Source organism: Larus michahellis, chromosome 11 (genome assembly GCF_964199755.1).
Source record: "Larus michahellis chromosome 11, bLarMic1.1, whole genome shotgun sequence".
NCBI classification, from domain to species: domain Eukaryota; kingdom Metazoa; phylum Chordata; class Aves; order Charadriiformes; family Laridae; genus Larus; species Larus michahellis.
In genome coordinates this window covers 21,349,587-21,374,791 of record NC_133906.1, presented here as the reverse complement: position 1 = coordinate 21,374,791, position 25,205 = coordinate 21,349,587, and the positions used below count along the sequence as shown (strand labels likewise).

Here is a 25,205-nt window from a genome sequence, read left to right as displayed (position 1 = left end):
AGGGCGGATAAGCCAAATAGGAACGCACGCCCACGCACACACACACACAGAAGTGCGTACACGTATATATATAAGCATGGATACCACCTGAGGGCAGAGTTAAAGCTACGTTTACGGAGCAAAACAGAGGCTCTGCTGCACACAGACGCTCCAGCCACCATGAAGACGGTGAGCGTGTTGCTGCTGTTTGCCCTGGCCCTTTGCTGCATCCCAGGTGAGTAGCTTCGCTGCCTCCTGCTCTGCCTTTGAGTAAGCGCTGGCTGTCTTTAAAACCACAAAAAACATCCTCAGACTGGAAAGAGCTTCATTCTACAAGGACTTATTTACTCCTAGAGAGATAGTGTTGAAAAGACTTGACATCAAAGACTATCACTTATGGGGTAATATTTTAGCAACAGAACTGAGTGGGTAAGAACAACTGTGGGAACAGCTCTACTCTCAGCGCTAGTTTATGCATAATGAAAGAAGTGACATGTACGTGGTACAACCCGGAGACTCAGACATCCAGTATTTAACCTCTGAAATGTTGCAGAAACACAAATTACTTTACTGAATGAAAGCGAATGTTTCTTGTAGGCATCCTAAGCTGAGACGCAATTTGCGAGCCTGAGCAGTTGTAGGAGCTTTAGAAAAGTTACACTAAATATTAAATACTCCTTTTATTTAAGGAACATTGTGGAGATGCGTATAAGACGCTGCCTCCGTGTAGCAGCTTTATGACCCTGTTTGCCTCAGTAACTTGCGCAGCTTTGAGTACGCGTCCTGCTCCAGCCTTTCAACCGTGGGAAATGCATTTCTCTCCTTTACTACACTCTTTTCCATTCTTGGCTATAACCCTCATTAAAAAAATTGTACCAGAGAAGCAACTTTGTAAACTTACAATGTGGTGCAAAATTTTGCCTGAAATTCCCTTTGTCTCAGAAATCACGGGCTAACAAACAATGAGTGGAACGTTGCATGTTCAGGGCACGCATTCACAGGTTTTTAACACTAACAGAACCCACGAATTGCATTTGTATCTTATTTCCTTCTTGTTTTCTTTTTTTTCCAGATACTGATGCATCGCAGGTAAGGGACAGATCTTTCTATTTTCAATCATTTCTTTCCTCAAAGCAGTTTCTGTATAAATCCTTACTAATCACATTGTGATCGAGCATTTGAAAATCCTGAGTCATCCAGCTGTCGGAACAGTATGTGCCCCAGATATTACTGGGAGAGATTGCCGTTTTCATCTGATGATCGTTTCGACAAGTAGTGCAGCATTCTGTTAGTGTCCAAGTCATTGACAAAGTTACCGCAGCAGCATTTCGGATGGTTACACGGGCTCTACGTTGCTGGAGGCAACACAGCGCCATGCTCCTCCCCTCTCCCTGGGCTTTTTCTCAGCCACTGCTGGTGGCCAGTACCGGGGGGAGCTCTGGGGGGGCGTGGGGTCTCCTAATGGCACCTTTCTTACCGATCTGTCGTTGAGAGCTTTTTTGTGAACGTACGTTGCATTTATCTACAGGACTACTGCAGGGGCTACGTGGTTCCCAGGCCTGTCTGTACCATGGAGTACATCCCACACTGCGGGTCTGATGGCGTAACATACGCCAACAAATGCTTATTCTGCAATGCTTTCCTGTACGTATAAAATAAACCTCTTCACTAAATAAATGACGAAATAACTTAGCTGAAACTAACTAATTGGTCTCGGAGACTGGTTGGAGACGTAAAGTTCTTTTATTTGGTGTTTACCTGTTCTCCTAGTAGCAAGGGTCAGGTTTTTATTGGGAGAATTCGCCAGGAATTCCTTTCTTTCAGACATAAAGAGACAACATTTATTAGAGTTCTTCATTTCCCTGTTAACTTGCTGAAGAGCTTTCTTCCAGCAAAGAAAGTCTGCTTCCTACAGACTATTTGTTCTTCCTTTAAATTAAGTCTTTATCTTGTCTTTGAATGTTAGTAATAGAAGGAAATAGCCAGAATAGCGTGCAGGAGTTTTCTGCTTTGGTTAAGTTCCTCTAGGACATATCCTTCGCCAGAGGGAAAGGCAAACAGTGAAAGCCCAGATGTTCTGTCTCTGAGGTACTGATTTCTTTCTCCGCAGGAGAAGCCGACGGACTCTTCGCTTGAAATCTCTTCGAGAGTGTTAACTTCTCAACAGGCTTCAGCTCGGAAAGAGGAATCCTCCCTGGCGATGTTCCCCATGGCAGATGCTCCCCTAAGGCCTTGTCCTGAACCTTGAAAGCTCATGATGAATGTTGAAACCTCTGCTTAATAAAAAAAAGCCATCAGCATTTACGTCTTGTTTTAATAATACATCTCGTTCTGGTTTTACCTAAGATGTTGCATGATTACAGCACTGCAACGATCCTGGGGTGTGGGTGTTAACGGGCAAATTACAGGGAGGGAGAATACATTGTTCTGATCTACAAAGAAATCAACCCCAACCACAAGAGCAATGGATAGATCTTGAAGGCATCTGCCTTCAGGTTCCCAAAAGCAGCCCAGAGCTGGAGGTGCATCCTCGTGCAATGCTCCAACCGATTTTTTCCACTAAGGGCGTCCCGGGCGGACACTCTCTGCTGGGTGGGAGGAACCCTCTGCGCCCCCTAGACGCCCTAGGTAGACCTACCCCCTGGGTAGACCTTGGCGGCACAAAGAGGCCCCAAGCAAACCTGGGCATACACATAATTAGAGACAGTCCCAGTCCCAAGACTGTTGCAGCTGGGGGCGTTTTGTGGCTGCTCTGCAAAAGCCATGGAGGCACAGAGGGTCTTGCTGGCATCGGGAGCTCCTTGTCCCCATTTCAGTTTCCAGGGTTAGTTCCAATTTCTTATGCCCACGAGAGAGGTGGTGAAGAAGGGCAGTTCCCCAGCTGCATCTCTTCCGCTTGCAAGCGGGGTTGGAAACACACCTTTAGGTGAGAGAAGCCCTTTTGCAATGTGCTCTGCCTCCCGAAGCAAGGGGACAGGATGTTTTCTCCGGGCAGGCAGATACCCAGCTGCCCACGTCCGTGTTTGCAGCGTTCATCGGTGCGGGGGGTTGCAGAAAACCAGCGGGCAGTCAGTCCTAACAGCCGTGATGTTCAGAGAGCTGCTAGCAATCGCTACCGCAGCCCGCTTCTGCACCTCACCCACCACTTAGCTGCTGCTTGTAGGTAATTACGCCGACTGTCGCTCGTAGAGGATTCTTTGAGGTTCTTCGGCCTCTGGAAATCTCGGCTGATGAAAGGAAGGGCTCAGAGTCATAGCGTTAATTTATTATTCATTAACAGCGAAGCGCTGGCAGTGTGGCGTGCTGTAGGGGCAGCAGTCTCACAGTCAAATAGTTAATGATCTTAAGTGACAATGTGTCACTTTCCAGACAGGGGAGAGAGCAGCTCTCTGAAGGGAGACAATTTCTTTCCCAAAGACATGACTCTCTGCAACCATTTAGTGCCAAGTCCCTTCCCGGGGCTGGAATGTCCCTCCTGTGAGACGGAGGTCTGCGTGCAGGAAGGCTTTTCAGTCTCACGTGCAATTTCTTAGGACCAAGACAAACTGAGGCTTGGGAGGTCGTGCGAGGGGTGTGAGGCTCAGGAGCTTCATGCTCCTTCTTGGCCCCTTCCACTGTGCGAGGGAGTTGGGGGTAAGAGAACACTGGCTCCGGCAGTTATTTTCTTTCGCGGGGAGCAGCAGAGAGGATGAGGATGGTCCCCAGGAGCCACGGTGCCTTGGAGGCAAGATCACGCTCAAGATCCCCGTGGTCCTCAGAGGGCACCTTCCAGGGGCCACGTCCACTGCACAAGAAAACCCACCAGGCAATTGAGGGGAAACTGTGAGTGGAAATGAACGGGGACCAGACCTCCACCCTGATGCAGAGCTATTCAGGAGGAACCGAGGGCAGAGCAGGACCCCAGCGGCACCCCAGACCCCATGGCCCGGGGGGGGCAGCTCCTTAGGATGGGAGGGAGACAGTCCTCTTTTATGGGCACCTCGTTGGAAATAATATTTCTTTTTGTTGCTGCTCAATAAAATCCTGCCACAACAACACAAAATCCTCTCACCGTTACTAATCTAACTCTCCCTCCAGGAAATTCAAGGCAGGAAACATTGCCTGCCTGCCGAGGTATTTTATGGTACGGTTCTTTAAGCGGTACCTCGGCACTTTATGTCATTATCTGATGTTTGCGAATTTAGGAAACGCCATTCAATTACCCCACAACCTGATTAACACACTGCATATAGTTATTTTGTTCTGCTCTATTTTATATCAGTGCTTCTGTTTTAGTGTATTGTTTTACTTGTTTCTGGCCAAAACACACCCCGGGCCAATCTAGACCTTTCTGATAATGCAGTTTCTCTCTGAGGCTTCATTCAGGATAAACGGTTTGTTACTATGTTCTTTCGTGTTGCAGAGAAAAATAAAATGATGTTTTAAAAGAAAATTACTTGGAGATGTTGTTTCCGGGGGCCGGCTCTGTCGGAGCTATTGCTGTACGGTCGGAGCTGAGACTCGCTGAGGGATTTGGACGTGCGGGACCAGATCCTCAGCCTTTTGCCGTTGGTATGCGGCTCCCAGACAGCCAAATCATTCCAGACACCCTTGCCTGTGATATCATCTGTGCCTAAACGACTGGAGATCTGCAGGCAGCAGCCAGATAGCCGAACTGCGAGGAGAAATACTCCGCAAGCGCGGCTCGGAGCAGGGGCTTTGCCTGCTGGAGATGGAACCCGCGTTCTCATAGCAGATCCAGCTCTGCCCCCCTGCGCAGAGGCCTGGCAACAGCAGCCTGGCTCGGGAGGGCCCGCAGGGTGCCACATCGCTGCTGCCCCCGGCCTTTTCCCCTTCTCCCTCCCGCCGCGCCGAGCGGGCACGGTACCGCTGTATTGGTGGTAACGGGCTGGCGGGTGACAGCAGGAGGTGGCAGCAAGGACAACGATACTGCTGCCGGAATAACAGCACATGGCCTTGCATGCGCACAGCCACCTTTTTTTTTTTTTTTTTTTTTTTTTTTTGCCCCCCCCAATTAAAAACTATCATTTCTCTTTGTAGCCAGATGAAGCCTGTAACAAGTTTTAAACTAAAGCAGGGAAAATAAATGATGAATTCTTTAGGTCATGGTAGGTTACGGACTTGGCTTGAGATAGGGAGTCTCAAGACCAGAGGGAAAGATTCTCAGGAAAGTATCCCTGTTATCGGAAGCAATAATGCTGGGTTAGAAACTGGGCAGAATTTCCAGAGTCATTGGAAATTTACCTTAGCACAAGAGGATCCACCGCATGACTACCAGAGTTTATCCCACTCACGTGGCCATAACCTTCTTGAAAGTTCGCCCTCTAAGAACTTGAAATAGCGGGAAGAGTTTTGTTTAAACTTTTCTATGGTTCTCGTATCTGTGGAAAGGTTAAAATAATCCCACGCTCAAAGTCACTTTACTGAACCCACCACCTGGGACTCCAGAGGGGTTTTGGCAGGTGAGTTCATTTTGCCTTTCCCTTTTGCAACACGTGTATGACATTTCCCAAAGCTCCCTCTTCCAAATGCATGGAGATGGTTGGTTTTGACTGCTCCCAACGCCTGTTTTCGACCCATCTGCTGAGCAGCAATTACTTCTGTCCCGTTCCCTCTGTTTCTTGTTAATGGAGCTCCCTGCGTGATCCCAGGTCACACGTAGCCCAGCAGCTCTCGCTGCCCTGCCCTGGCTGCTACCAATTACCTCCCACCCCTTCCCATAGACCCCGTAACAAGACTCTTTCCTTCCTTCTCTTTTTCTCCGTGCTGCCCTGTAAAGCGGCAGGGATTACTGGAGGAAAAAAGCTGCTTTTGGAGCAACCCTGCTTGGCTACCCTCTGATGCAGACCAGAGGGGGATGTCCCCAGTGGATCTAATTAATCAAAGGGCAGGTGTTGGCCAAACAGGAGAATGATGCCGCTCCCTAGCAGATTCCCTGCCGTTCACACCAGGTCCCGAGCGACCACTGTGATTCCAGCCTGGCAGCAGAGGCAAGTGGAGAAGCAGCGCAGTTTCTGGTAACTGGGGATCTCAGATCTGGAGGTGGATATGGATGGAGAAGCTTAGGTCGCGGGGCTGGAGAGGAGACGGGCTGCGTTCCTGTAGCCTCGCTAACCACCGTAGAGCCAACACGTGCCATCTCCACCAGCGGCTGGCGCAAGTTCTGAGGAAGCCTTGTTTTCAGGCTTTGGCGGTCTTGCCCCTGGAGAATAATCAATAGTAATGCGTCTGTGAGCACCGCTTCCCTTCCAAACGCGCTCACAATCAGTTCAAGGCATTTGAAAGTCAAGTCACTCAGGATGCCGAGAATACAACAGAAACAGCTTTCAAAGGAACCCTTCAACTTCTGATATTTGTGAATGAGATCCAAACGGCATTACTCATTTATTTTTCAGGAAAATGATTTCATTGATACGAACAGGCCAAATCCCGCAAGCTCTATTCTGTGACTACAGTTCCCTTACACTTTCAGCTACATTTTTATGATTTATCTGCCCGTGCTAAGGCTTGAACATCTCCCAGGATAATAAGAAAAACAATTCTGATTTTCTATTTAAAACTCAGGCTGCCTTTAAGCCACGTGTATGAATCAAGCTTCTTCTAAACACAAACATGTTCCGTCCCTCGCTTCCTTCCGTGAGTACCTTAAATCAAAAATGTATTATTTTATGCAATATTCCTTATTTGTTTTTCCATACATTTGCGATAGAGGCGAACCACTTAACAAAGACTAGCACATTATTCTTCACTTATCTTCCCTAAGAGACAACTTTCAGCTGACACTTTAAATTTAATGCCATATAATAGGGGGGGGAGGGGGAGATGAAGGTCTCACCTTCTGCTTGCAGCTGCTGCAAATTTTTCTTGAATGTCTTTGGTATTAAGAAGCCAATTTCACCTGCACTAAGAGGAAAAATTACCCCGTCCAGATTTAAGGCTACTTATTCTCACCATTTCTTAACCAGCCTGATGCCCATTGACAACGGGTGAACAGCTCTTTCTCCTACATAAAAAGGTCTTATAAACTTCCCATGTTTTAGGTGATGCTTTCCCAATGTGATGACTGTTTCCTTCCGGTTGGTGAGAAATCCAGTGTACCAGGAAACAAACATTGAGCCCTCAGCATCTTTAAAGTGCACTGATGCCCGACAAACCCCAGATTTTTTGTCGGTAAAAGCTTGGAGTGTCCCATGCTGGTGTGCCCCCACCCTGGTGTACCATGCAGCTCTCCTGGAGCCCAAATACCGTCCAGTGTATGTAGTACGGTGGGCACAGGTTCAAACGCTTTCAACAAATGGCCTTTTTTTTGCTTTACCAACTTCCACACGTAATTTCACAACATCTACGATTGAGACAGTGCTGCTGTTTGGAAAGTACAAATCACTCATTGTACAGCAAGGCGCCTTTGTTAACGAACTGGGTGTAGCTCACATTTTTGTTTAATTCTTCTGGGCATCTCTCTTACAAACAAGTATTCTTTAGAGCTCAACTCAATAATCAATACAATTTTCCTAGTTTACAGAGCAAATAATTACTTTGTGGGATGACTTCACAAGGTCAGGGAGACGTATATATAGTGGGGCGAGAGAGGGCTGAAAACCATCTGCTGAACTCAACAGCAGCAGATCCGCAAGTAACAGACGATCCAAGCGTCTCCGCTATGAAGACCACAGGAAGCGTTGCCCTTCTTGGGCTCGTGCTTCTCAGCTGCCTTTCTGGTAAGTCGTTTTGGTTACAGTCTATGCTAGTATCTCTAGTCCTCCGGACCCTTTGCCTTTATATATACTAGTATCTCTAGTCCTCCGGACCCTTTGCCTTTACATATACATCTTAAAGGAGAGATCGGCCTTTTGGAGAAGTCATGATTTAGTAATACGCGAGCTCTCTTTTAATGAACTTTATCCTCCTGCAGATAAATGCTGTAGATCGGTAGGATGCATTTGGCTGATTTAAACTCGCAAGGCTTAGTGGGGATAATAGTGCTGCAAAAGGAGAAAAGTTTACGTCCTCTGTCTTCTTTAGTGAGTCAAAATTTCTGCTTTCACAAATAATTGATTTTTAAAATCTTAGCATATAACTCCTTGTTTACTTGGAGTAGATAAAACATTTGGGAAAACTATCACTTCTCAGTAATAAGGCAGTGTATTTGGATACTCTGTTGGGAAATTGATGATTCCGGAGGAATTTTGGTCAAGGACATTGTACAATTTTTATATTTTATAATTTCTGTTTTTATTGTAGATCTTGTTACTGCTCAACGACGGGTGAGTAGTAGATCTTTGCCATTTAGTCTTGATTTCTAAATCTAGATGAACAATTCATGCTCACGCTGTATCCCAGGGAAGGCTGGAGGGAGAAAAAAAAGGGGACTGAGTGAAAAAGGAAGAAGGAAAAGTGCTCCTAAGTTTTATACCACCTCTTTTCCCCAAAATAAGAAAACACCTTTGTCAGAGAAAGAAACCTTACCATGTTGATGACAAAAAAGACGGCGATTAATAATGTAGCGTGAGAGTCAGAACAGCACAGAGTGCCAGCAGAAAATCTATACAACTATTGAATAACTGCCTAAATATCTTCCCTGTCTTCATTCCCCAAGGAATTTTGCCCGCAGTGCTTGCCGAAAGCACTGAAAGTCTTAATAGCGAAAAGGTGCTTTTGCATGCCGTAGGAAACACGGCATAGTTTGTCCCTCTCTCCTTCACCATGCAGGAACAGTAGAGAAAAAAAACGGCCAACGGTAGTCTCCCAGCGCAGTGAAAACATGATTAACACAAGCACACCCTTCTCTCCACTCGGAGACATTACAAAGTCTTCTTTAACAGGCCTCCTGCAGCTCGTACCAGTTTTCTGGAAAAACGGCCATTGCCTGTCCCCGCAACTACGAACCCGTCTGCGGCACCAACGGTGTGACCTACCCCAACGAGTGCTCCCTCTGCAGGGATTTCTTGTGAGTATAAGGTCTCCCCATTACCTACAACGCCAGTTCAAGCAACAGAAAAAAGCCTTTGGGGTTCTGACTAATCGCAGAGTGGACTAGATTTTTCGCAAGTTTCTGTCTTCCCTAATGCCCGCGATCTTCCGTGTCAAAGCTCCTGAATCAGATTAATTACCGGGGTTTTATGAGTGGAGAGACTTAATGACCGAGATGACTTCATGGTATCAACAGATTAATCCTTCCTTTCCTTCTCCTTCTCTCTCCCTTTAGCCGTAACCGAGCCCTCGACAAGAAGCACGATGGAAGATGCGTTAGGGTAAGGTCTGCGATGGGTTCCTTCTGCTGCGCTGAGCAGTGGTGGGTGAAATGGTGGCAGGGAGTTAGGCAGAAACCTCACCTAGGATTAATTCGGTATTAAAAAAAATCATTTCAAATTCTCAGAAATGGAACGAAACTGAAGAATTTCAGATTTGCAAGAATTTAATTTAAATTTTGTTTGAACGGTAAAAGTCAGTGAGTTTTAAAGCGTTGTGTATAGCACGAGACTTAAGAATGGAAACATTTGGTTTCAATAATGCTTCAGCGTTATCAAAACGCTTCTCTTTAGACTTAGAGGCTTGTTGAAGGTAAGAAATCCCCAGAGGAGGTTTGGATTTTGACTAAATCGTAATTTTGTAATAGAAAAAACGATTCTATCAGAACATTTATCATGAAGTTTGTTTATCAATATACGCAGCTACCGTGAAGTGGAGAAGTATCTCTATTTTTAGTTTAGAGAGAGAAAGTAAAGAAACACTCTGGCTGTGCAATTTACCATAATACAACGACTTCCATTTCAGTACACTCAGAGTAATTGCAGAAACACGGAGGTGAGCGTAAACTCCATTTTCCAGCGGCATTGACATTCCACAGTAAAAGTTGCTGCCGCATAAGGTGCTTTAGGCAAAAGTCCTTTTCCTGCTGGCATTCTCCATGAGAACCCCCGAGATGACAGGGATGACGCCCATTTCAGGACAGGAAAAAACAGACACTCCGGGATCATGCCGTACCCACGTGCAGGGTTTCAACTGTCCATGCTCCTCCAACTCCACCACGCTGGGGCTGGAAGCTACTCTCCCCTTGGGAGACGCCTGTTGCGCCGTGCTCCGTTGCACGGGACTGATGCAAAGGGCAGCAGAGACCAAAATGTCGTTCTGTGGCTGTTTCAGCTCGACTGTACTGGCTTCCTGAGATCAGTCGGTGGTGCTACGATCCCCTGCACCATGGACTACTCACCCATCTGTGGCACCAACGGAGTTACCTACAGAAACAAGTGCCAGTTCTGCAACGCCGTGGCGTAAGTGAAGGGGCTGGGTCACGGGAGCGGTTTCTGGACCGGCAGATGCTCCTGTTGGTATTTAGAGCGTAACGAGGTAGTTTGACTCACGAGGCGGCTGCGCTGTGCTCATTCATTCTCAACTCTCTTTTTTCCCAAAGGAATGGTCTGGACGTTAACCTGCGCAATATGGGAGCATGCTTCCAGCAAAACGAGGTAAATCTGCACTTTTCACTGCTGTTACGATACATTTTACAACACAAATTCGCTGAATCGTAACTAAATACTAGAAACGATTGCACCCTCCTGGTGCATTTGGCCTGGAAGTAGGATTTGAGGGAAATAGTTAAAATATACCGGGGTCAGAGGGTACTGAACCAAATCCATGACTCAGACGTGCAGCCCCCGCCTCTGGCCTGGGAACACAGCAGCCAGCGGGTGCCGAGACCTTCGTTTATGGGGAAAGGGGCTGAGGCAAGAGGCTGCCTCATCCCTTCTGCGGGAGAGCGGGAGGGCCGTGTCCTACCAGCACAATTAGCAGCGGTGATTCCTCGGCTGGGAGTGCTTTCTGCACCGTGGCTTTCTGTACGCTTGCCTCTGCTGGCCTGCTGAGCCAGAGCAGAGCAGCCAGTGGGGAGGGCCAGCCTGGAAATATCAGCATCATTGTTTCGCTATTTATCATAGTATTTATTAGATCCCCCCCAACACACACATACCTTCTCCCCACTTCAGGCTGCTCCAGGCAAGCACTTTCCCTGCCTTTGAGTTTGCAGAGTTGCCAGAACAACGGACCTCTGCACCTGAAAAGTGCTTTTATGCTTTGCCATATCATAAACATTAAGCAAACAGAAAGCACTCAGGTAGGAAAGTACGGCAAACCAAACCTTTAAAACCTGTTGTTGCTCCATTATTAGCCGATTAACTGCACCCCACAGAAGGGTGGCAACCTCATCTGCACCAACGAGTATAACCCCCTCTGCGGCTCTGACGGCAGAACTTATGGAAACAAGTGCCAGTTCTGCAACGCAGTTTCGTAAGTATGGAGCTCACCGCGCGGCCATGAAACCAGAGGAGCCGGAGCACACACGCAGCGGTGGCAGCTGGTGTGGAAGCCCCAGAGATCCCGTTAGCCCCTCCGTAAATCCATCCCTGCCCCGCGTTCCTCTCCGGACACTCACTCCTCTGTCACCCCCCAGGCACTGCAGGTCTTAAGCCCGAGTGAGTCTTCTCCTTCCCTTGCAATTAAATCCACATCCCTGTTTGCAGGCTCATAGCGTTGCTGACTCCCTCCCTGGCAGAGCCATTCAAACTGTGACCACAGGAGGTGTCCAAAATTATGGGGTTTGTCCCAAAATTCTTTCGCATGAGGAAGCGTGTAACCTGGGGAATCAGGAAAGAGGGCAAACATTAAGCGAACTACTGTATACCTTGGGTTATTTGGGTAAAGTCAGACTATAATGCTGAGAAACATGTCTGTAATTTTGGTCTCCCTCTTTTTCTCCAGGCTGAACCAGGGAGCTCTGTTCCTCAGACACCGTGGTGCATGCTAAGCGCTGGAGACGTACTCTTCGCCCTGATTTTTCCCTTACAAATCCTGCAATCAAACACGCTCTTCCCTGCTCCCTCGACTACTGCGTATTGCTCTCCGCTTCGATTGATCAATAAATGAAATGCAACCACTCTCTTTGCCGCAGACTGGTTTTTGGGGATTTTTTTTCAGGGCAGGGGTAATGGTCTTCAGGCTTTTAGGTACTTATCTGTCAGGCAGGAGAAGTTGTGAAATAAACCACAATAAAGAGCAAAGCGTAACGCCCATCACACACCAGCCCAAACCCTCACGAGAGCACGTCACTCCATACCAAACCATCAGAAGAGAAACCAAGCTGCTATAAAATACCACCACTTTCCTAATTTCAGCATCTTATAGAGTGTAAATGGATTCCTCTTTGTAACAGCGCTGAGTCTTGGAGGAACTGGTCCTTTTAGGGGCCCTGGCATGGGGGGAGGGCCCTGGGGAAGCGTGGAAGAGAAAGGTGGCCGTGGTCACCCCTGGGCAAGGGGCAGGTCTGGCAGTGCCTTACAAAAAGGAGGCTTATGGCGAAGGGAGGAGGCTATCTCATAGGGAAGAAAATTAGGAACTGCTGCTTCCCTGAAGGGTGTGCCCATCGAGACTGTGCTGATCAGCAGAAAATTGCAGCAGGCTAGGCAAGGCTGTAATAACCAGCCTAATGGGGACCCAAGGAGAAATTAGTCTGGGCTCAGGCTTTCAGCTTCTTGGAGAAGAGATGTGAAAAGTTGCACCTGGGCTATCTGAGGCAGAGGTGGGACAACAGACCCTACCGGAAAAGGTCTTGGATTTTCTAGCACTAGCTAAGAAGGCCCAGAAGATGCGCTGGTAGCTCCAAGATGGTTTCTATCTTGAAAAAAAGGTATGGAGATAACATCTTTGTGGTAGCCTAAAGCGTGCACTGGAGGAGCAATGATATATATGAACGTTCATGATGACGTACCTTCTTTTTGTGTGAGTCAAGGAGTTAATATGCAAACAAAGGCAAAAAGTCCCCAGTGCCATGGCTCTCACACTCCCCTCCTCTTCCTTCGTCCACCTCCCGTTCTCTTGTCATGGATCAAGAATATCTGCTGCTAAGGCTGATATTTAGGACAAAATCTCTGACTTCCAAGCTTTTTCTTTGGATCTTGTTTCCTGAAGCAGATCGTTTCTTCACCAGGAATTTTGTAGGTCCATCCCCTAGTACTAGCACAGAGCAATGTTCTGTCCTAGGGACAGGGATGGAACTTCTTTTTTGGGTTTTTTTCTGTTAGCACAGGCAATATAGGTCTCATCATGCCTTTGTGTCTACTCTTAAGAAAAGATAAGCTGTGGAGTCATGAGAGTCTTCACTACACACCTGTGTGTGTGTGAAAAATAATTAAGTAACAGTCTAAGTGGTCACTGGATGTGAACAGAGACCTGTCAGCACAGGACTAAGCTTTGCTATAATTTCTTGTTGGCCAAGAGGTTTATAGAGTGTCCGCAGACTAGCGGAGTTTTGGCCATAGCAGGAAATTGTCTTCAACAGCAAGATCCTACCGTGAGCCTCCTCTGCAGGGGCAGTTTCTGCCAGAGGAAGCCAGATACTTGCTTAGGAGCTCAAGAGGCTTCGGGAAAGCCCAAAGAAGAGCTGCTCAGCTCCAGGGAAAGGGAGATTTGGGTATATGGCTGTATCCTACATGCCTTGCGAGCCTCTAAGCAAGAACTCTTTAGAAGATGGAAAGGTTTGGATCACAGAAGACTAGAGACTGGTCCAGCAGTCTGTTTTGTACTTGGCTTGAGATCAGCAAGACTCTGCCCAACTACACCCATTAGACTGCGAAGAGAGGCCCAGGTGCCCTTCTTCTAAACCTGATTGTCAGAGAAGTCAGAGGAACAGAAGAATTTCCTCACCCAGGCCAGCAGGTGGACTGTTTCAGATGTTATAAAGAAGTCGAAAGGGGTAATAACGATCATCACCTGGTTGGTAATTTAGCCTCTTCCTCTCCTCAGCCCGGAAGGGATTGGTCCCTGCGGTACGTTTGCTGGGGCTTTAGCCAGTCAGTTGTGCTGCAGCAACCGAAACGTTTGGGTAGATAAAGGGCTGAGGCGTTAAGGCTGTGGCCGGGAGCGGTGACGTACGAAACTAGAAAAGGCAGACAAGTAGTGCTGCGAGTGGCAGAACTGAGCGTGATTCTGAACGGCGCTGCGGCTGACTGACTTGATAACTAAATTATATGAGACGCTGTGTCGTGAGCTCACCCTTAATAGACATCTGAGAATTCACCTGTCAGTCACGGTTCCTCTGCTGTGTGGATTTTAAGATGTCTGGCGAGCTACACAGTGTAATGCTTTCACAGATGTAGGGCATTCATAACATTGCTCTCCTGCAGAATCTCTCTCCCTTGCTGGCTGAGCACGTTAGTAGCATCTTCCCTCTGTTGCTAGAAAAATGTACAAAAATATTTGGGTTTACTTAATTATTTTTTTTTCACTCCTGTGTCAAATTTGGTTAGAACTAGTAGAGTCAAAATTTACAGGGGGAACTAATAAACAGATATATCTACACACGGTGCTCTCATGAGCCTTGTCTCCCTAGGAAAGCACGCGAAAATTTTATTATTCTTAATCTGAACGGATAGTTTGCAAATGGTGCAGCTGAACACAAATCCCTGCACAGACTCAGCTGGAAATGGAGCTCAAGTCTCCCGATTGCCCGTCAAATTCCCTTCATTGCCACTTGCTGCGGGAGCGGAGCCCCAGCATATGTTTGTGAATGCGAAAAAACTGGAAAACGTTGACAGCTAGAGTTTAAATAGTTCAGGGAGGAGAGTCAGCAGCCCTATCTGGGACTGTGCACACGGCTATGAGAGCGTGTCGCATCAGAGCGCTCCTCCACCCCAACCCAACAAATTTAGAACCATCCTCAAAAATAGCCAGGGAACAACGTATAATTGGTTTCACAGACAACATATTCTCATGCTGTGATTTATTTCGTAATGTCTAGTGAGTGTCATCACGCCGCGCTCAAAGCCTCGGAGCTGGCATTCAGCGAGGGCCCGGAGAATGAAAATTACCAGCTTCCCTGATGAATCACCACTTTGAAAATTCACCCTTGTGAGAATCCTGTGACTATTTAGAAAAGAGAAAAAAAAAAAACAACAAGGTATTACAAGCCTGAGTCTATCACTCATATAATTAGCCCTTTCTAGGTTTGATGTGGACAGGGCAGCATTCCTAAAGCACCATAAACATGGCCAGGACCAATAATGGCTTTAGAAACGAAGTGGAGAAGTTCTCACAATTAAGGTGGGGAATGAGGACGGCTACGGATGGGAGCATAAATACACAGAAAGGCAGGTCTGTGTGTGCGCTGTGGGCTCTGGTGCTGAGACGACACCTCCCGCACACATCGCTTGCCTTGGACTAAAGACCTACCTGCAGCATGAAGGCAACAGGTGCCTTGGTGCTTCTCAGCCTCCTGCTGCTCTCTTTCTTCTCGGGTAAGTGATCCTTTCCCTCGCCTAGGAAAAAAACCAACCCAAACCTTTCTTGACAACAGCAAACTTCAGAGCGCCTTGATCACCGGATGACAGGCTTGAAGATAAAGCTGAGCAAGTAGAAAATGTCTGTGGGACTTGCTCGCTCGTATGACATATTTCCACTCCTCGTGTGCCTCCGCAGTGAATAGCGCAGCGGAGGTGTCGCTGGGAGACAGAGCGAGCAAATTCTAAACGGCTCTTTCAGCAAATGTACCGGAGCAGAGTGTAATTATGAATTTTTTTGGTACAAATGCTCGCTGGAGAGTTTTGCTGAACCAGTTAGAGAAGAAACTCATTCACCTCAGGGTCATCAGCTCTTGTTTTGATCCTAAGCATCTTGGTATTTGGTGTTTTCCTTGGAGATGTGGAAACGTAATTAGATGAAAGTTTCAGCTTTCGTTTATGTTGCAGAGAAAAGCTTGAAAATTAAATTCAAATGTCCTGGAGGAGTCAGAACAAAGAGGGCAAATTAAAAGGATCCAGAATTTATTTATCTGGAGATTTACATATCTCTCTGATGATCTGGGGAAGCTGAGTGATGACTTTTGGAACATACAGGTCACATCAGTGTTATCAATTGCTTGTGTCCAGCTGACCCGCCTCGGGAAGGTTTGTGGTGACAGTTACTGAAGAACGTGCAGAACAAGAATTATTTATACTTGGTTTTCTGTGAATAATTTGAATAAAGAATTCACTTGAGAAAATGGCAAGCTGTGCATGGAGAAAAGAGGTGAATTGCTTTGTACACATTATTCATGATGAAATATTCATCTGTCTCTAATTGAGTCTTAATTGGGACTGGGTTCTGTCAGCGTGCTGAAGCTTCCTTCCAAGGCCAGGCAGAATAGCAGCAAACCCTGTGATCTCCTATAAAATAAATAAATGTCAAGAGACATCATCACAAAGTCTTGTGTAGCCGCATGTAATATTTATAAAAGCTATGGAGTGAGCTATTTTGTAAATAACATGCAGATAGCCTTAATAGAGACTTTACAATTAAGGCAGCCCAGCCTAACCTGAGGATATAATAAATACACCAGCGCCAGGGATAAAACACTGAAGGGCAATAAAGTTGGCGGAAGGAGGGCGGGTTAATGGGTGATGGTCTAGCTGACTGAGGCTTGGCTGGGACTTCCACCGGAGCGTAGGACCAGGTCCTCCCGTCCCCTGCCCCAGGTTCCCTCCTGCCCAGAACCACCTGAGCAGCACCACCACCGGAGATCCCACCGACCCAGCGGGAGCAGCCGCCCACCCGAACCCCTGCTGCTCCGCGAGATGCTGGGTATTTCTCCCAGAGCGCTGTGACCCAGATTCTGCAAATCTGCATTCGATCCACCCGTGAGCGCCAGGCTCCCCCTTAGAGACGTCGCAGGGTCGCCCTGTCCCGCAGCTCCGACTCAACCTACGCGCCCGTCTGCAGTCTTTGCCGTGAAGAAATACAAAAAGGACGGACTGATTATCCTCAAGCCGGTGGTTACAGCGGGTATTTTTGCGCTCTCACTGACCGGCGCTGCCTGTTCTGCTCTCGATCACCCCACGACGTCTCTCTGTCTCTTGCCCGGGATGAAGTTGTTCTGGGAGAGTCTCTGGGCTGTGCTGAGGACGGCTGTGAAGCCGCTCGCGGGGTCTCCTTCTCCACAGAACACTCTTGTCAGCAGTACCAGCCGTTTTCGCTGTTCAGAGGTGCAGGAACCTAAAAGCCTTGAACGCCAATATAGCTCTAAAATCTCTGCTGAGCGCGGCTCCAGATCCGATATGGCAGCTCCCTTCCCCGGGAGTGGCTGCCTTCCAGCAGATTGGGTTATGTGTCTGAGGTGCAGTTAACAGCTGAATGACTGAGTACACAGTATTTTAGTAACATTTTTCGAAAAAGCAAAATACTGAAAAGCAATTCAGATAATGTATTTCCCGCCCCCTCCGCCGCCGCACAGGAGGAGGGAGTAGGAAAAACCTGGTGTGCGTTTCACTGTGGTTTCCATAAAGGGTTTGTGACTTTAGCTCAGCCTGTGTCAGAAAATAATGCTGACGTGTAAAATCTCTGTTTGTTTTTTGTTGTGTTTTTTCTTCTTCCAGATGTAGCAGGTCAAGACATCGAAGAGGTTAGTGCAGCCGTTTCTGCTTACTTTATCTGCATTTTCTAGAGGAACGGGTTTGTAACCAAGATCTTGGTGTGTGGTAAATGGTTTTTAATGTCTGCTGGGAGCGGGGGGGTCCTTCCAAGGTGATCCGACACTTTGGGGAGTTCACTGTTTTGTGTGTTATGGATGTTACGTCTGGCCGTGTCAGCAAGCAGGCCAGGGAAAGAGATGGTTGGTTTAGCAAATGCTTCCCGTGATTAGCTCTAGGGCGCTTGCACGGGGCTGTCTTTGTGCCCAGCACCCCTTTTGTCCCCTTTGCTCCACTGTCCAATCTTCTCATGAAACAAATGGGCTATGGACAGTGTTTTATCCCCTCGAACAAGGTCCATCAGTGGGACCGGTGCAGAGACAAAATAGCTGTACATTTTGCGGACACCATTTATAGTTGCCCCTAGTCTATGGGTTTCTGCTCCTTCCGCCGGGAAGGCCGAGAGCTCAGCAAGCACCGAGCCGGGCGCCCGGTTTCACAAGATGCGTGAGTCCGCGCAGCAGGGAGCTAACTTGGCGCCAAATGCCTGAAAGAGCATCAGTGCTGACTCCTCTCCTGCACGCCGAGGCTAATCCACTGCTGTCTTTGGGAGATCAAGACTCCTCCCAGGCGACTACAGTTTCCCTCCTCAAACACAGGGCAAAAATCCCCCCGAAACATTGCTTCTGCTCATTTCTGACAGGGCTTTTTCTTTCAGTAAACGGGCAGTGTCATCACTGCCGTGACCTTGTCTCTTATTTGAAAAAGGAAAGAAAGAGTGTGGGAATGCTGAAAGGTTTGTTTGTGGGGGTTTTTGTTGTTTTTTTTTATTCCTTTTGCAGATTTGTAGAGAGTTTGTAAACAGAAGCGTGCACTGCACGAGGGAGTCCAACCCTCACTGCGGCACGGATGGCATCACGTACGGAAACAAGTGCGTCTTCTGCAAGGCAGTGCTGTAAGTGGAAGCAGAGGGGATCGAAATAACAGAGAGTTGGCTCCATTTCCACGTATGTAACGATGCGCTTCGCGGAGGGGAGGCCCTGCATCCAGGCTGCTCCTCTTGTATGGACCAGCCCCTGCATCGTGCCAAGTGGAATGAATATTTCCTCCTTGGAACAGAGCCGCATGAATGCAAGTTAATTTAAATTCATTTCTAGGCTTTGTGCGCTGCTGGTTGCCATGCTGAGAGGCAGCACGGGGCCTGGTAGGCAATTGCATCCTGCCCGTGCCTTCTGCACGCGCGGAGTTGCTGCACATTCCCCGCTGTATGCCACAGGCTGCAGCTCTCACTGCCCACACTCCTGGGTGCTGAGAACTGTCTGGAGGAACGCAGGAGCTGAGCCGTGCCGAAGTGTTCCTGAAAAGTCTGAATGGACTTTGTGGAACAAGACACCAAATCTCAGAGGAGGAACCTGAGTTTCTCCTTTTCCTGAGCTGTGTCACCTTTGAAAGGAGATGCGATAGGAGCCAGCACCCCCGGCATGAACGTGCTTGCAAAACATTGGTTTTTCCTTGGCAGTCCTTGACATTTGGTGCACGCTCAAGGCTGCCTTATCCTGGGGGAAACCAGAGAAGAGCAAGGAGAGGAGAAAATGGCTTGGTGTTCCCTGTGAGACACCAGGGTACACTGGCACGAGTCAGGCAAACGTCCGGACAGACGAGCCCCTTGTCCCCCAGTGCCGTGTCCGCCTTACACTGCTTTGTCTAAGTCTGTCTTGCTCCTTTTACAGGAGGAGTGGAGGGAAAATAAGGTTGAAGCACCTGGGGAAATGCTGAGTCCTCGCTGTCACCGAGCAGCAAGAGCTGAGCCCCCGTCAGCAGCGGCTGCAGACGCCTGTGCACGGAGACGGGAGCCGCTTGCCCTCACCCCCGCCGCCTCTGCTCAATAAAATAAAACTCAGCACGATTCTGTGGCTGGATTCCTTTTGCCGTAGTACCCAGAAAAGCGCTTTGGTACGGCCGTGCTAGGGCCCAACGCGCGGCTTCGTTCTGCCACGCTATCACCTCACCCTTCTCCTCCCGGGAAGGAAGGGGCTCCCTGTGCCGGAGCGGCCGTTCCCACCACTCCCGTGGGCTCTCTCCTCCCGTCCCCAGCAGCCGTAGCTCTTCTGTCCCATCCTGCCTGGCAAATCGGCACACGCTTGCCGGGCAGACGAGCAGCGCGACCGCTCGTGGACTCCTGCCCAGCCCGCCCCGTCCCAGGGGGTGGGTGACAGCGGGCGCCTTTATTCTTTACCCAGCCTCCATAGAGATGTTCCTTCCTCTCCGGGAGGTTATTGTGGGAGGGTGACGGGAGAGCTGGTGAACAGCGTGACTGCGTATGCCTCATCTCCTTTGGAAACCAGAGACAAACAAGCTGAGGCTGGGAAATATTGCTCCGTTTAAGCCTGCAACAAGAAGATGGCAGGTGGAGGCTCGTTTTAGGCAGAAGCTGCGAGGCTCTTCTTTCCAAATCAGTCTTTCTTCTTCCTTCCAGGAGAACGCTTTGTCTTGAAAGCTGTGAACTCACCAGCATTAGTTTCCTGCTGCCAAGTAGCTTCTCATGCTAATAAAATTATATTTAGAAGAGCACCAGATTGTATAAAGTGTCAATAATTACAAAAAAAAAAAAAAAAATATCTCTGGAGAAGAAGAGCTGTGGGCTTCCTCTCCCCACCTCCAGGATAAACTCTCCCTGAATCATACAAAGACCTTGATTTTCTAGACACAAGTGTTTGTGTTTATTTACAATTTTTAACGTGCACAGGCTTTATTACCTACTTTTCTTTTCACACTGCTGCCCTCTCTCTTCTTGATGCTGGCTGGAGGATCCTTCTTTATGCAAACATGAGAAAATGAATTCTTTAGTCTCTCTTCCTTCACTGGGCAAAATTCACACGGGGAAATACCTGTGGCTTCCCCTTGTTAAAGCACTGGCAGCAGATCAATGGGACACCAGCTCCTTTGTGCCAAGATTAACTTTCAAAGGCAGCTTTAGATTTTATCATGAGCCTCAGGGGTCAACACATTTTGCAAGCGCCTAAATGCTGAGCATCTAAACCTCTGGACCGTGTCTGGACAGAGCTTGAGCGTTTGCCTATCATGCCATAATCCATGCTTTGAACTCAATTGAGGCGCAATGCCTAAACAGAGAGGCCTTAGCAATGTGCTCAGCACACCTAATGCCGGCTTCTCGTCTGGTAATTCACATTTGCAACGCCAATTCTGGCAAATCCTTTGTCATTTGGTGCCTTTACAGGCGGCAGCCAGCCAGTGGTTAAACCACGCAGGCAAAACTTTGCAGTGACTTCGTACTGGAGCTTCTCTCGGACCAGCTGTCTTTGATCCTGGCATTTTCCCCATCCCAATTTACTGAATTCTTGCAAAATCTGCCACCTCTTCTTGGAAGCAGACTAATGCTCTCTGTGTCCCAGGTCGTGCCGCCAGGGGAAGTGAACTTGTTTTGTTTCAAATTCAGGTTTTATATCAGAATACTCAACAGCAAGACAGCCAGAACACGGACAAGGTTGAGGGGAACAAGAAGCACCTCCTGCATAAAGACAAGTGGTCATGAAGGACACGTTGGGAAAGGGTCAGGACATTCCTCATCAATCCTCCTGCTCGGAGCAGGATGACCTCCGCATGTCCTAAGTTTTCCTGCAGTGATCCTATTACACTGCGTGGCTCTGGACCACATTCAGAGCACAGGAGCAAAAAGACCCCATTTTTTAAGATGGAAAGCGACTTTTTAGTGCGAGGGATGTCTTTATGCCTGAGTGACTCCAAAAATCCCACTACATATTCCAGTATCTAATCCATTTTCATCTGGAGGCTGAGATAACAAGGATAGATCACAATAAAACAGAAACTTTCAGTGCAAACGGCAAATAGAAACACCTCTGTACCTCTATGGACCCAACTACCATCTCCACCTGCGCTGGGGGAATGAGGAATGGGAGTCACCTCCTTTGAGGAGATGATTTCCCCCGGTCAGGGGAACTTCACAAAACTTCCTCCCCAGGAGAGGCCAAGAGAAGCCGCACTACACCGAGCGAGTGGCTTCTGTCGCGGTCTGTCCTTCCAGCTGAGCGCGCACATCGCTCCCGTTAACCGGGACGATGGTGATGCTTTGCTGGTGGCCGGGTCCGTTCACTCTTGGTTTGAGAGCGCTGTGCTCGCCTTCCCGGCAGGGCTGGTGGATGCCAGGGACAGGGTAGGAGTGTGGCCGTGGCCACAGCCTGTCCAGACTGAGCTCCCGCCTGTCTCTGGCTGCCTTCCCGCACACGTACCAAACCACGAACCAAACCTTCAGACACTGCTTTTCCTTTTATTTCCGTCCTCCACCTTTTAAGATGTGTTGGGTTTGGGGGAATTTTTTTTGACAGCTTTGAAAGGTGGGTGAGTCATGAGAGATTTGAGATCTTTCCTCTATTAGATAACACGAGCATCTTTCTTCACAGCTTTTTCTCTCGCTGGAGAGGAAGGGTCCTCAGCTACAGGGCAGAGGCTGGGGTGGGAGCTGATCCAGCATCTCGGCCACTGCCAAGACCTGCCCCTTGCAGCAGAACAAGGGCCCTGTGCTCCCCGTGTCTCACTAAGTTCCCCTCGGCAGTTAAAATAATGGCAGAATTACATTTGTGCATGGCTGCTCTGACTGAAAGGAAGAGGTTGCTCACAGCTGAGCGCCCTCCCGTGACCGGGCTATGCTCGTGGCAGAGGAGAAGGACGTATTTCCATCTCCCAGCTTCACTCCGCTGGTGATGCATCTGATACATTATTGTGTCCAGGCCCTCGGCCCATTTAACTTCTGTGCTCCACCACTTCCTTCTCCTCCCCCAGCACAGGCACGTGTCACTGTCACAACTCACTTGAATCCTTTGTCCTACTTTTTTCCCTTGATATTCACAGTGTTTGACAAGGCTTTTCTAGCTGTCATGGGATGATCCTAGGGTGGCGGTGCTGACTGCTGGGTTCCCGCAGCCTGACTGTGGAGGAAGCTCCGGACTTGGTGATCATTCTGCTTCACCCTCTTTTCCCTAAGAGAAGGCAGGCTGGATCAGGTTGGAAGGGACTTTGGTCCAACCTCCAGCTCATGGCAGGGTCAATTCTGAGGTCCTATCAGGTTGCTTAGAGCTTTATCCAGTCTAGCATTGAAAACCTCCAAGGGTGGAGACCGTACGATCTCCCTGGTGGTGCTGTCCCAGGCTTTGACCGTAAAGAAATTTTTCCTTGTATCAGGTTTCAACCTCTTTTCTTTCAACTGCCTCATCTCCAAGCCATGCACCACCGTCAGGAGCCTGGCTCCGTCTGCTCAGTAACCTGCTTGTTAACTGGCAGGCTGCTCTTACGTCCTCATGAAGTCTTCTCCCCAGGCCGAATAAGCCCACCTCCCTCCACCTCCTCTCACAGGGCAAATGCTCCAGCCCCCAGCTCTCTTGGTGGCTCCCCACTGAGCTTTCTCCCGTTTTTCAATGTCTTTCTTGTACTGGAAGGGGGCCCAAAACTGAACATGGGAGGAAAGGCTGAGCTATGGGGAGAGAGAAAAGGCTTGTTCAGGGAGTAGGTGGGAGAACTGTGGGAGTATTGCAGGGGACTGAAAAGACGTAGATGGTGACGGTTGCAGGAGCAGCAGGAGGATATCAGTGAGTACTGGGTCCTTTAAGGATGAGAGAGCAGCTGAGCCTGCTCTGGGGTGAAACGGCTCCCAGATGCTGGGAATCAGCCAACACTCCCCCCCAATCCCATCACAGTTGAAGGACTTAAATAGGAGCCCAGGGGAAGCATTTGACTTGTTTTTACTGATTCTGGAGCGAAGACAAGGTGAGGAGTTTGCTTTGTGGTGTGAGTTTTGGTGTTTGTTTGGTGGTTTGGTTTGTTTGTTTGTTTGTTTGGGGTTTTTTTCCCCCTGCAATAAGTGTGGTTTAGGAGCTTCTCATGGGAGTAGCTGCAGTAATTGTGGCTGGTCTCGGTGTCTTGAAGGCTGCTATAAAAGTGCTGGGGAAGGCTTATAAAATGCGTGTGGGAGGCAAGGGTTACCACAATACGTAAAGGGAGAACGGGGGAGGCATAAGATATATCCATGCAGAAAGGTAGGTACCACATAAAGAGTTGCTTGCTTTAAAGCTCCGGGGTGGAACTCCAAGGCGTCTCTTTGGCTTTGAGACCCGCGAGGCAGTGAGGGGCACGAGCCTCAATAAGGTCAGCTCCTTGGGTCTCCAGAGCGAGCAGGGCTTTGGCAGGGCCTCAACCTTGATTGAAAGATAAGGTCAGAACCGAGCCCCTGCTGGGCCCGGGGGGTGCCCTGACCAGCCTGAGCCTGGCCCGAGTGACAGCTTCAGCGCTTCTAGCAGGGTTGGACCTAGAACCCAGCTTGGGGCTGCCCAGGGGTGTGAGGAAAGCGGTGCTGCTGTATAATGCCGTGCTTCCGTTTCTGAGCTAAAATTGCTTAATTGGGAGTGGACCGAAACGTCAGTACCGCGGCGAGGGCTGGCTGCGACACTTCTGGCCTTCTTCCCGAGGAATGCCATGCCTGGCTTGGGGAGGGTGGTTTTGTGGAGTCACCTGTGATAAAACCATCAGCTGCCTGGGCCCTGCCCTGCGAACGCACCCTCCTGTCATCCTCCGTTTCTAGACGTACCCTTAATCACCGCTCACAGTTACTGCCGGCAAGCGGAAGCTCCCAATTTGTCTGATGATTATGATGGTGACGACCCATTAAAAAAGGAGGGAGGAGGGGCCGCAGAAGGTCACCCGGGCGGGGACAGTCGTGCCCAGCGCCTCTCCGCCAGGAGCAGCGGGGCGGGGGTCGCTGTGGGGATGCGGCTCCTTCCCGGGCCTCGGGCTCCCTCTGGCGACTGCCGGGAGAGCACCCGGCTGGGGCTGAGGCCCCGGTGCGGCCGGGCCGGCCCCATTTTGGAGAGAGGCCCTAACGTCCTCTCTGTGCCAGCCTCTGGGAGCAAGGCAGCTCTGCTAAAACGAGCAAAATGCCATCTTGTTGTCCCAGGGCTCTGCAGAGGCACGACCCAGCTACAAGAGTTGATTCTACCTGTTGAAATCTTGCTTCAAACTAGAGGTGCCGGCGGCAGAGCCGCACACGAACTGTGGTAACGTTATTCAGGCCCAGAGACTCCCAGGTTCCTGGGAGTGCAGCACCCCTCCTCTTCTCAGGGTGGGTGTCTGAATTAGCCTGTGTTTGCTGAGCACAACAGCTGTTCTCGCAATGAGTTATTACACCGACGGAGCGGGCAGGAGGCACTGGTACTGTGAGTTGTCCTAGTAAATTGTTTCTGATCGTCACTTGTGCCTCGGCTCTCCATCCTGGCAGCCGTCTCCCCCTCTCCTGAGGCTGCTGTCGGGCCAGCGTGCTCTGAACAAGTTTCCTCTCCTCCTGCAGGGCCCATCACCTCCCATCAAAGCGCTCAGGCACAGGGCGCTGTCTCAGAAAGTCCCCTTGATGTAATAGATGAAAGGGAGCTCTAATCAATGACTTCCTTGGCCCCGACACTGCTCAGACCGCTGTCTTCCCCAGGGCGCTGCTCATCTCTCCTGCAGACACTGGAGGAAGAAGTTTGGGGGCAGAGAAGCGCAGCTGAGATGAGCTGGGCTTTGTGCCTCCAGGATATCATAGAATTGCTGAGGTTGGAAGGGACCTTTAAGATCATCAAGTCCAACCTTTAACCTACCCTGACAAAAGCCACTTCTAAACCATGTCCCTAAGTGCCCCATCTACCCTTTTTTTAAACACCTCCAGGGTGTTTGGGGAGAGCTCTTCAGTTATGCTGTTGCCGGATGCAAATATTGAGATTTAGCGTCAGTGGT

General features: G+C 49.0%; 4 protein-coding genes across 4 annotated transcripts in view; all 4 read left to right on the top strand.

Annotated features, from left to right (window-relative positions):
• Nucleotides 1-124: 124 nt before the first annotated feature.
• LOC141749673 (ovomucoid-like) lies at nt 125-2,173 on the top strand. Its single transcript, XM_074603550.1, has 4 exons — nt 125-214; nt 1,052-1,068; nt 1,508-1,623; nt 2,090-2,173. The coding sequence occupies exons 1-4, from the start codon at nt 160-162 to the stop codon at nt 2,133-2,135; spliced, it is 234 nt and encodes a 77-aa protein (XP_074459651.1). The 5' UTR covers nt 125-159; the 3' UTR covers nt 2,136-2,173.
• Nucleotides 2,174-7,639: 5,466 nt separating this feature from the next.
• Nucleotides 7,640-11,441, top strand: LOC141749672 (ovomucoid-like). Its single transcript, XM_074603549.1, has 8 exons — nt 7,640-7,697; nt 8,221-8,243; nt 8,802-8,926; nt 9,185-9,230; nt 10,123-10,250; nt 10,391-10,445; nt 11,144-11,262; nt 11,426-11,441. The coding sequence occupies exons 1-8, from the start codon at nt 7,640-7,642 to the stop codon at nt 11,439-11,441; spliced, it is 570 nt and encodes a 189-aa protein (XP_074459650.1).
• A 3,764-nt stretch (nt 11,442-15,205) lies between these two features.
• Nucleotides 15,206-19,277, top strand: LOC141749809 (serine protease inhibitor Kazal-type 6-like). Its single transcript, XM_074603935.1, has 4 exons — nt 15,206-15,263; nt 17,376-17,401; nt 18,251-18,363; nt 19,139-19,277. The coding sequence occupies exons 1-4, from the start codon at nt 15,206-15,208 to the stop codon at nt 19,182-19,184; spliced, it is 243 nt and encodes an 80-aa protein (XP_074460036.1). The 3' UTR covers nt 19,185-19,277.
• A 3,715-nt stretch (nt 19,278-22,992) lies between these two features.
• RNF145 (ring finger protein 145) overlaps nt 22,993-25,205 on the top strand; it is a 78,374-nt gene continuing 76,161 nt past the window's right edge. Inside the window, exon 1 of the mRNA XM_074603436.1 lies at nt 22,993-23,207. The gene's annotated coding sequence lies outside the window, so the exon portion shown is untranslated. The remainder of the gene's footprint in view (nt 23,208-25,205) is intronic.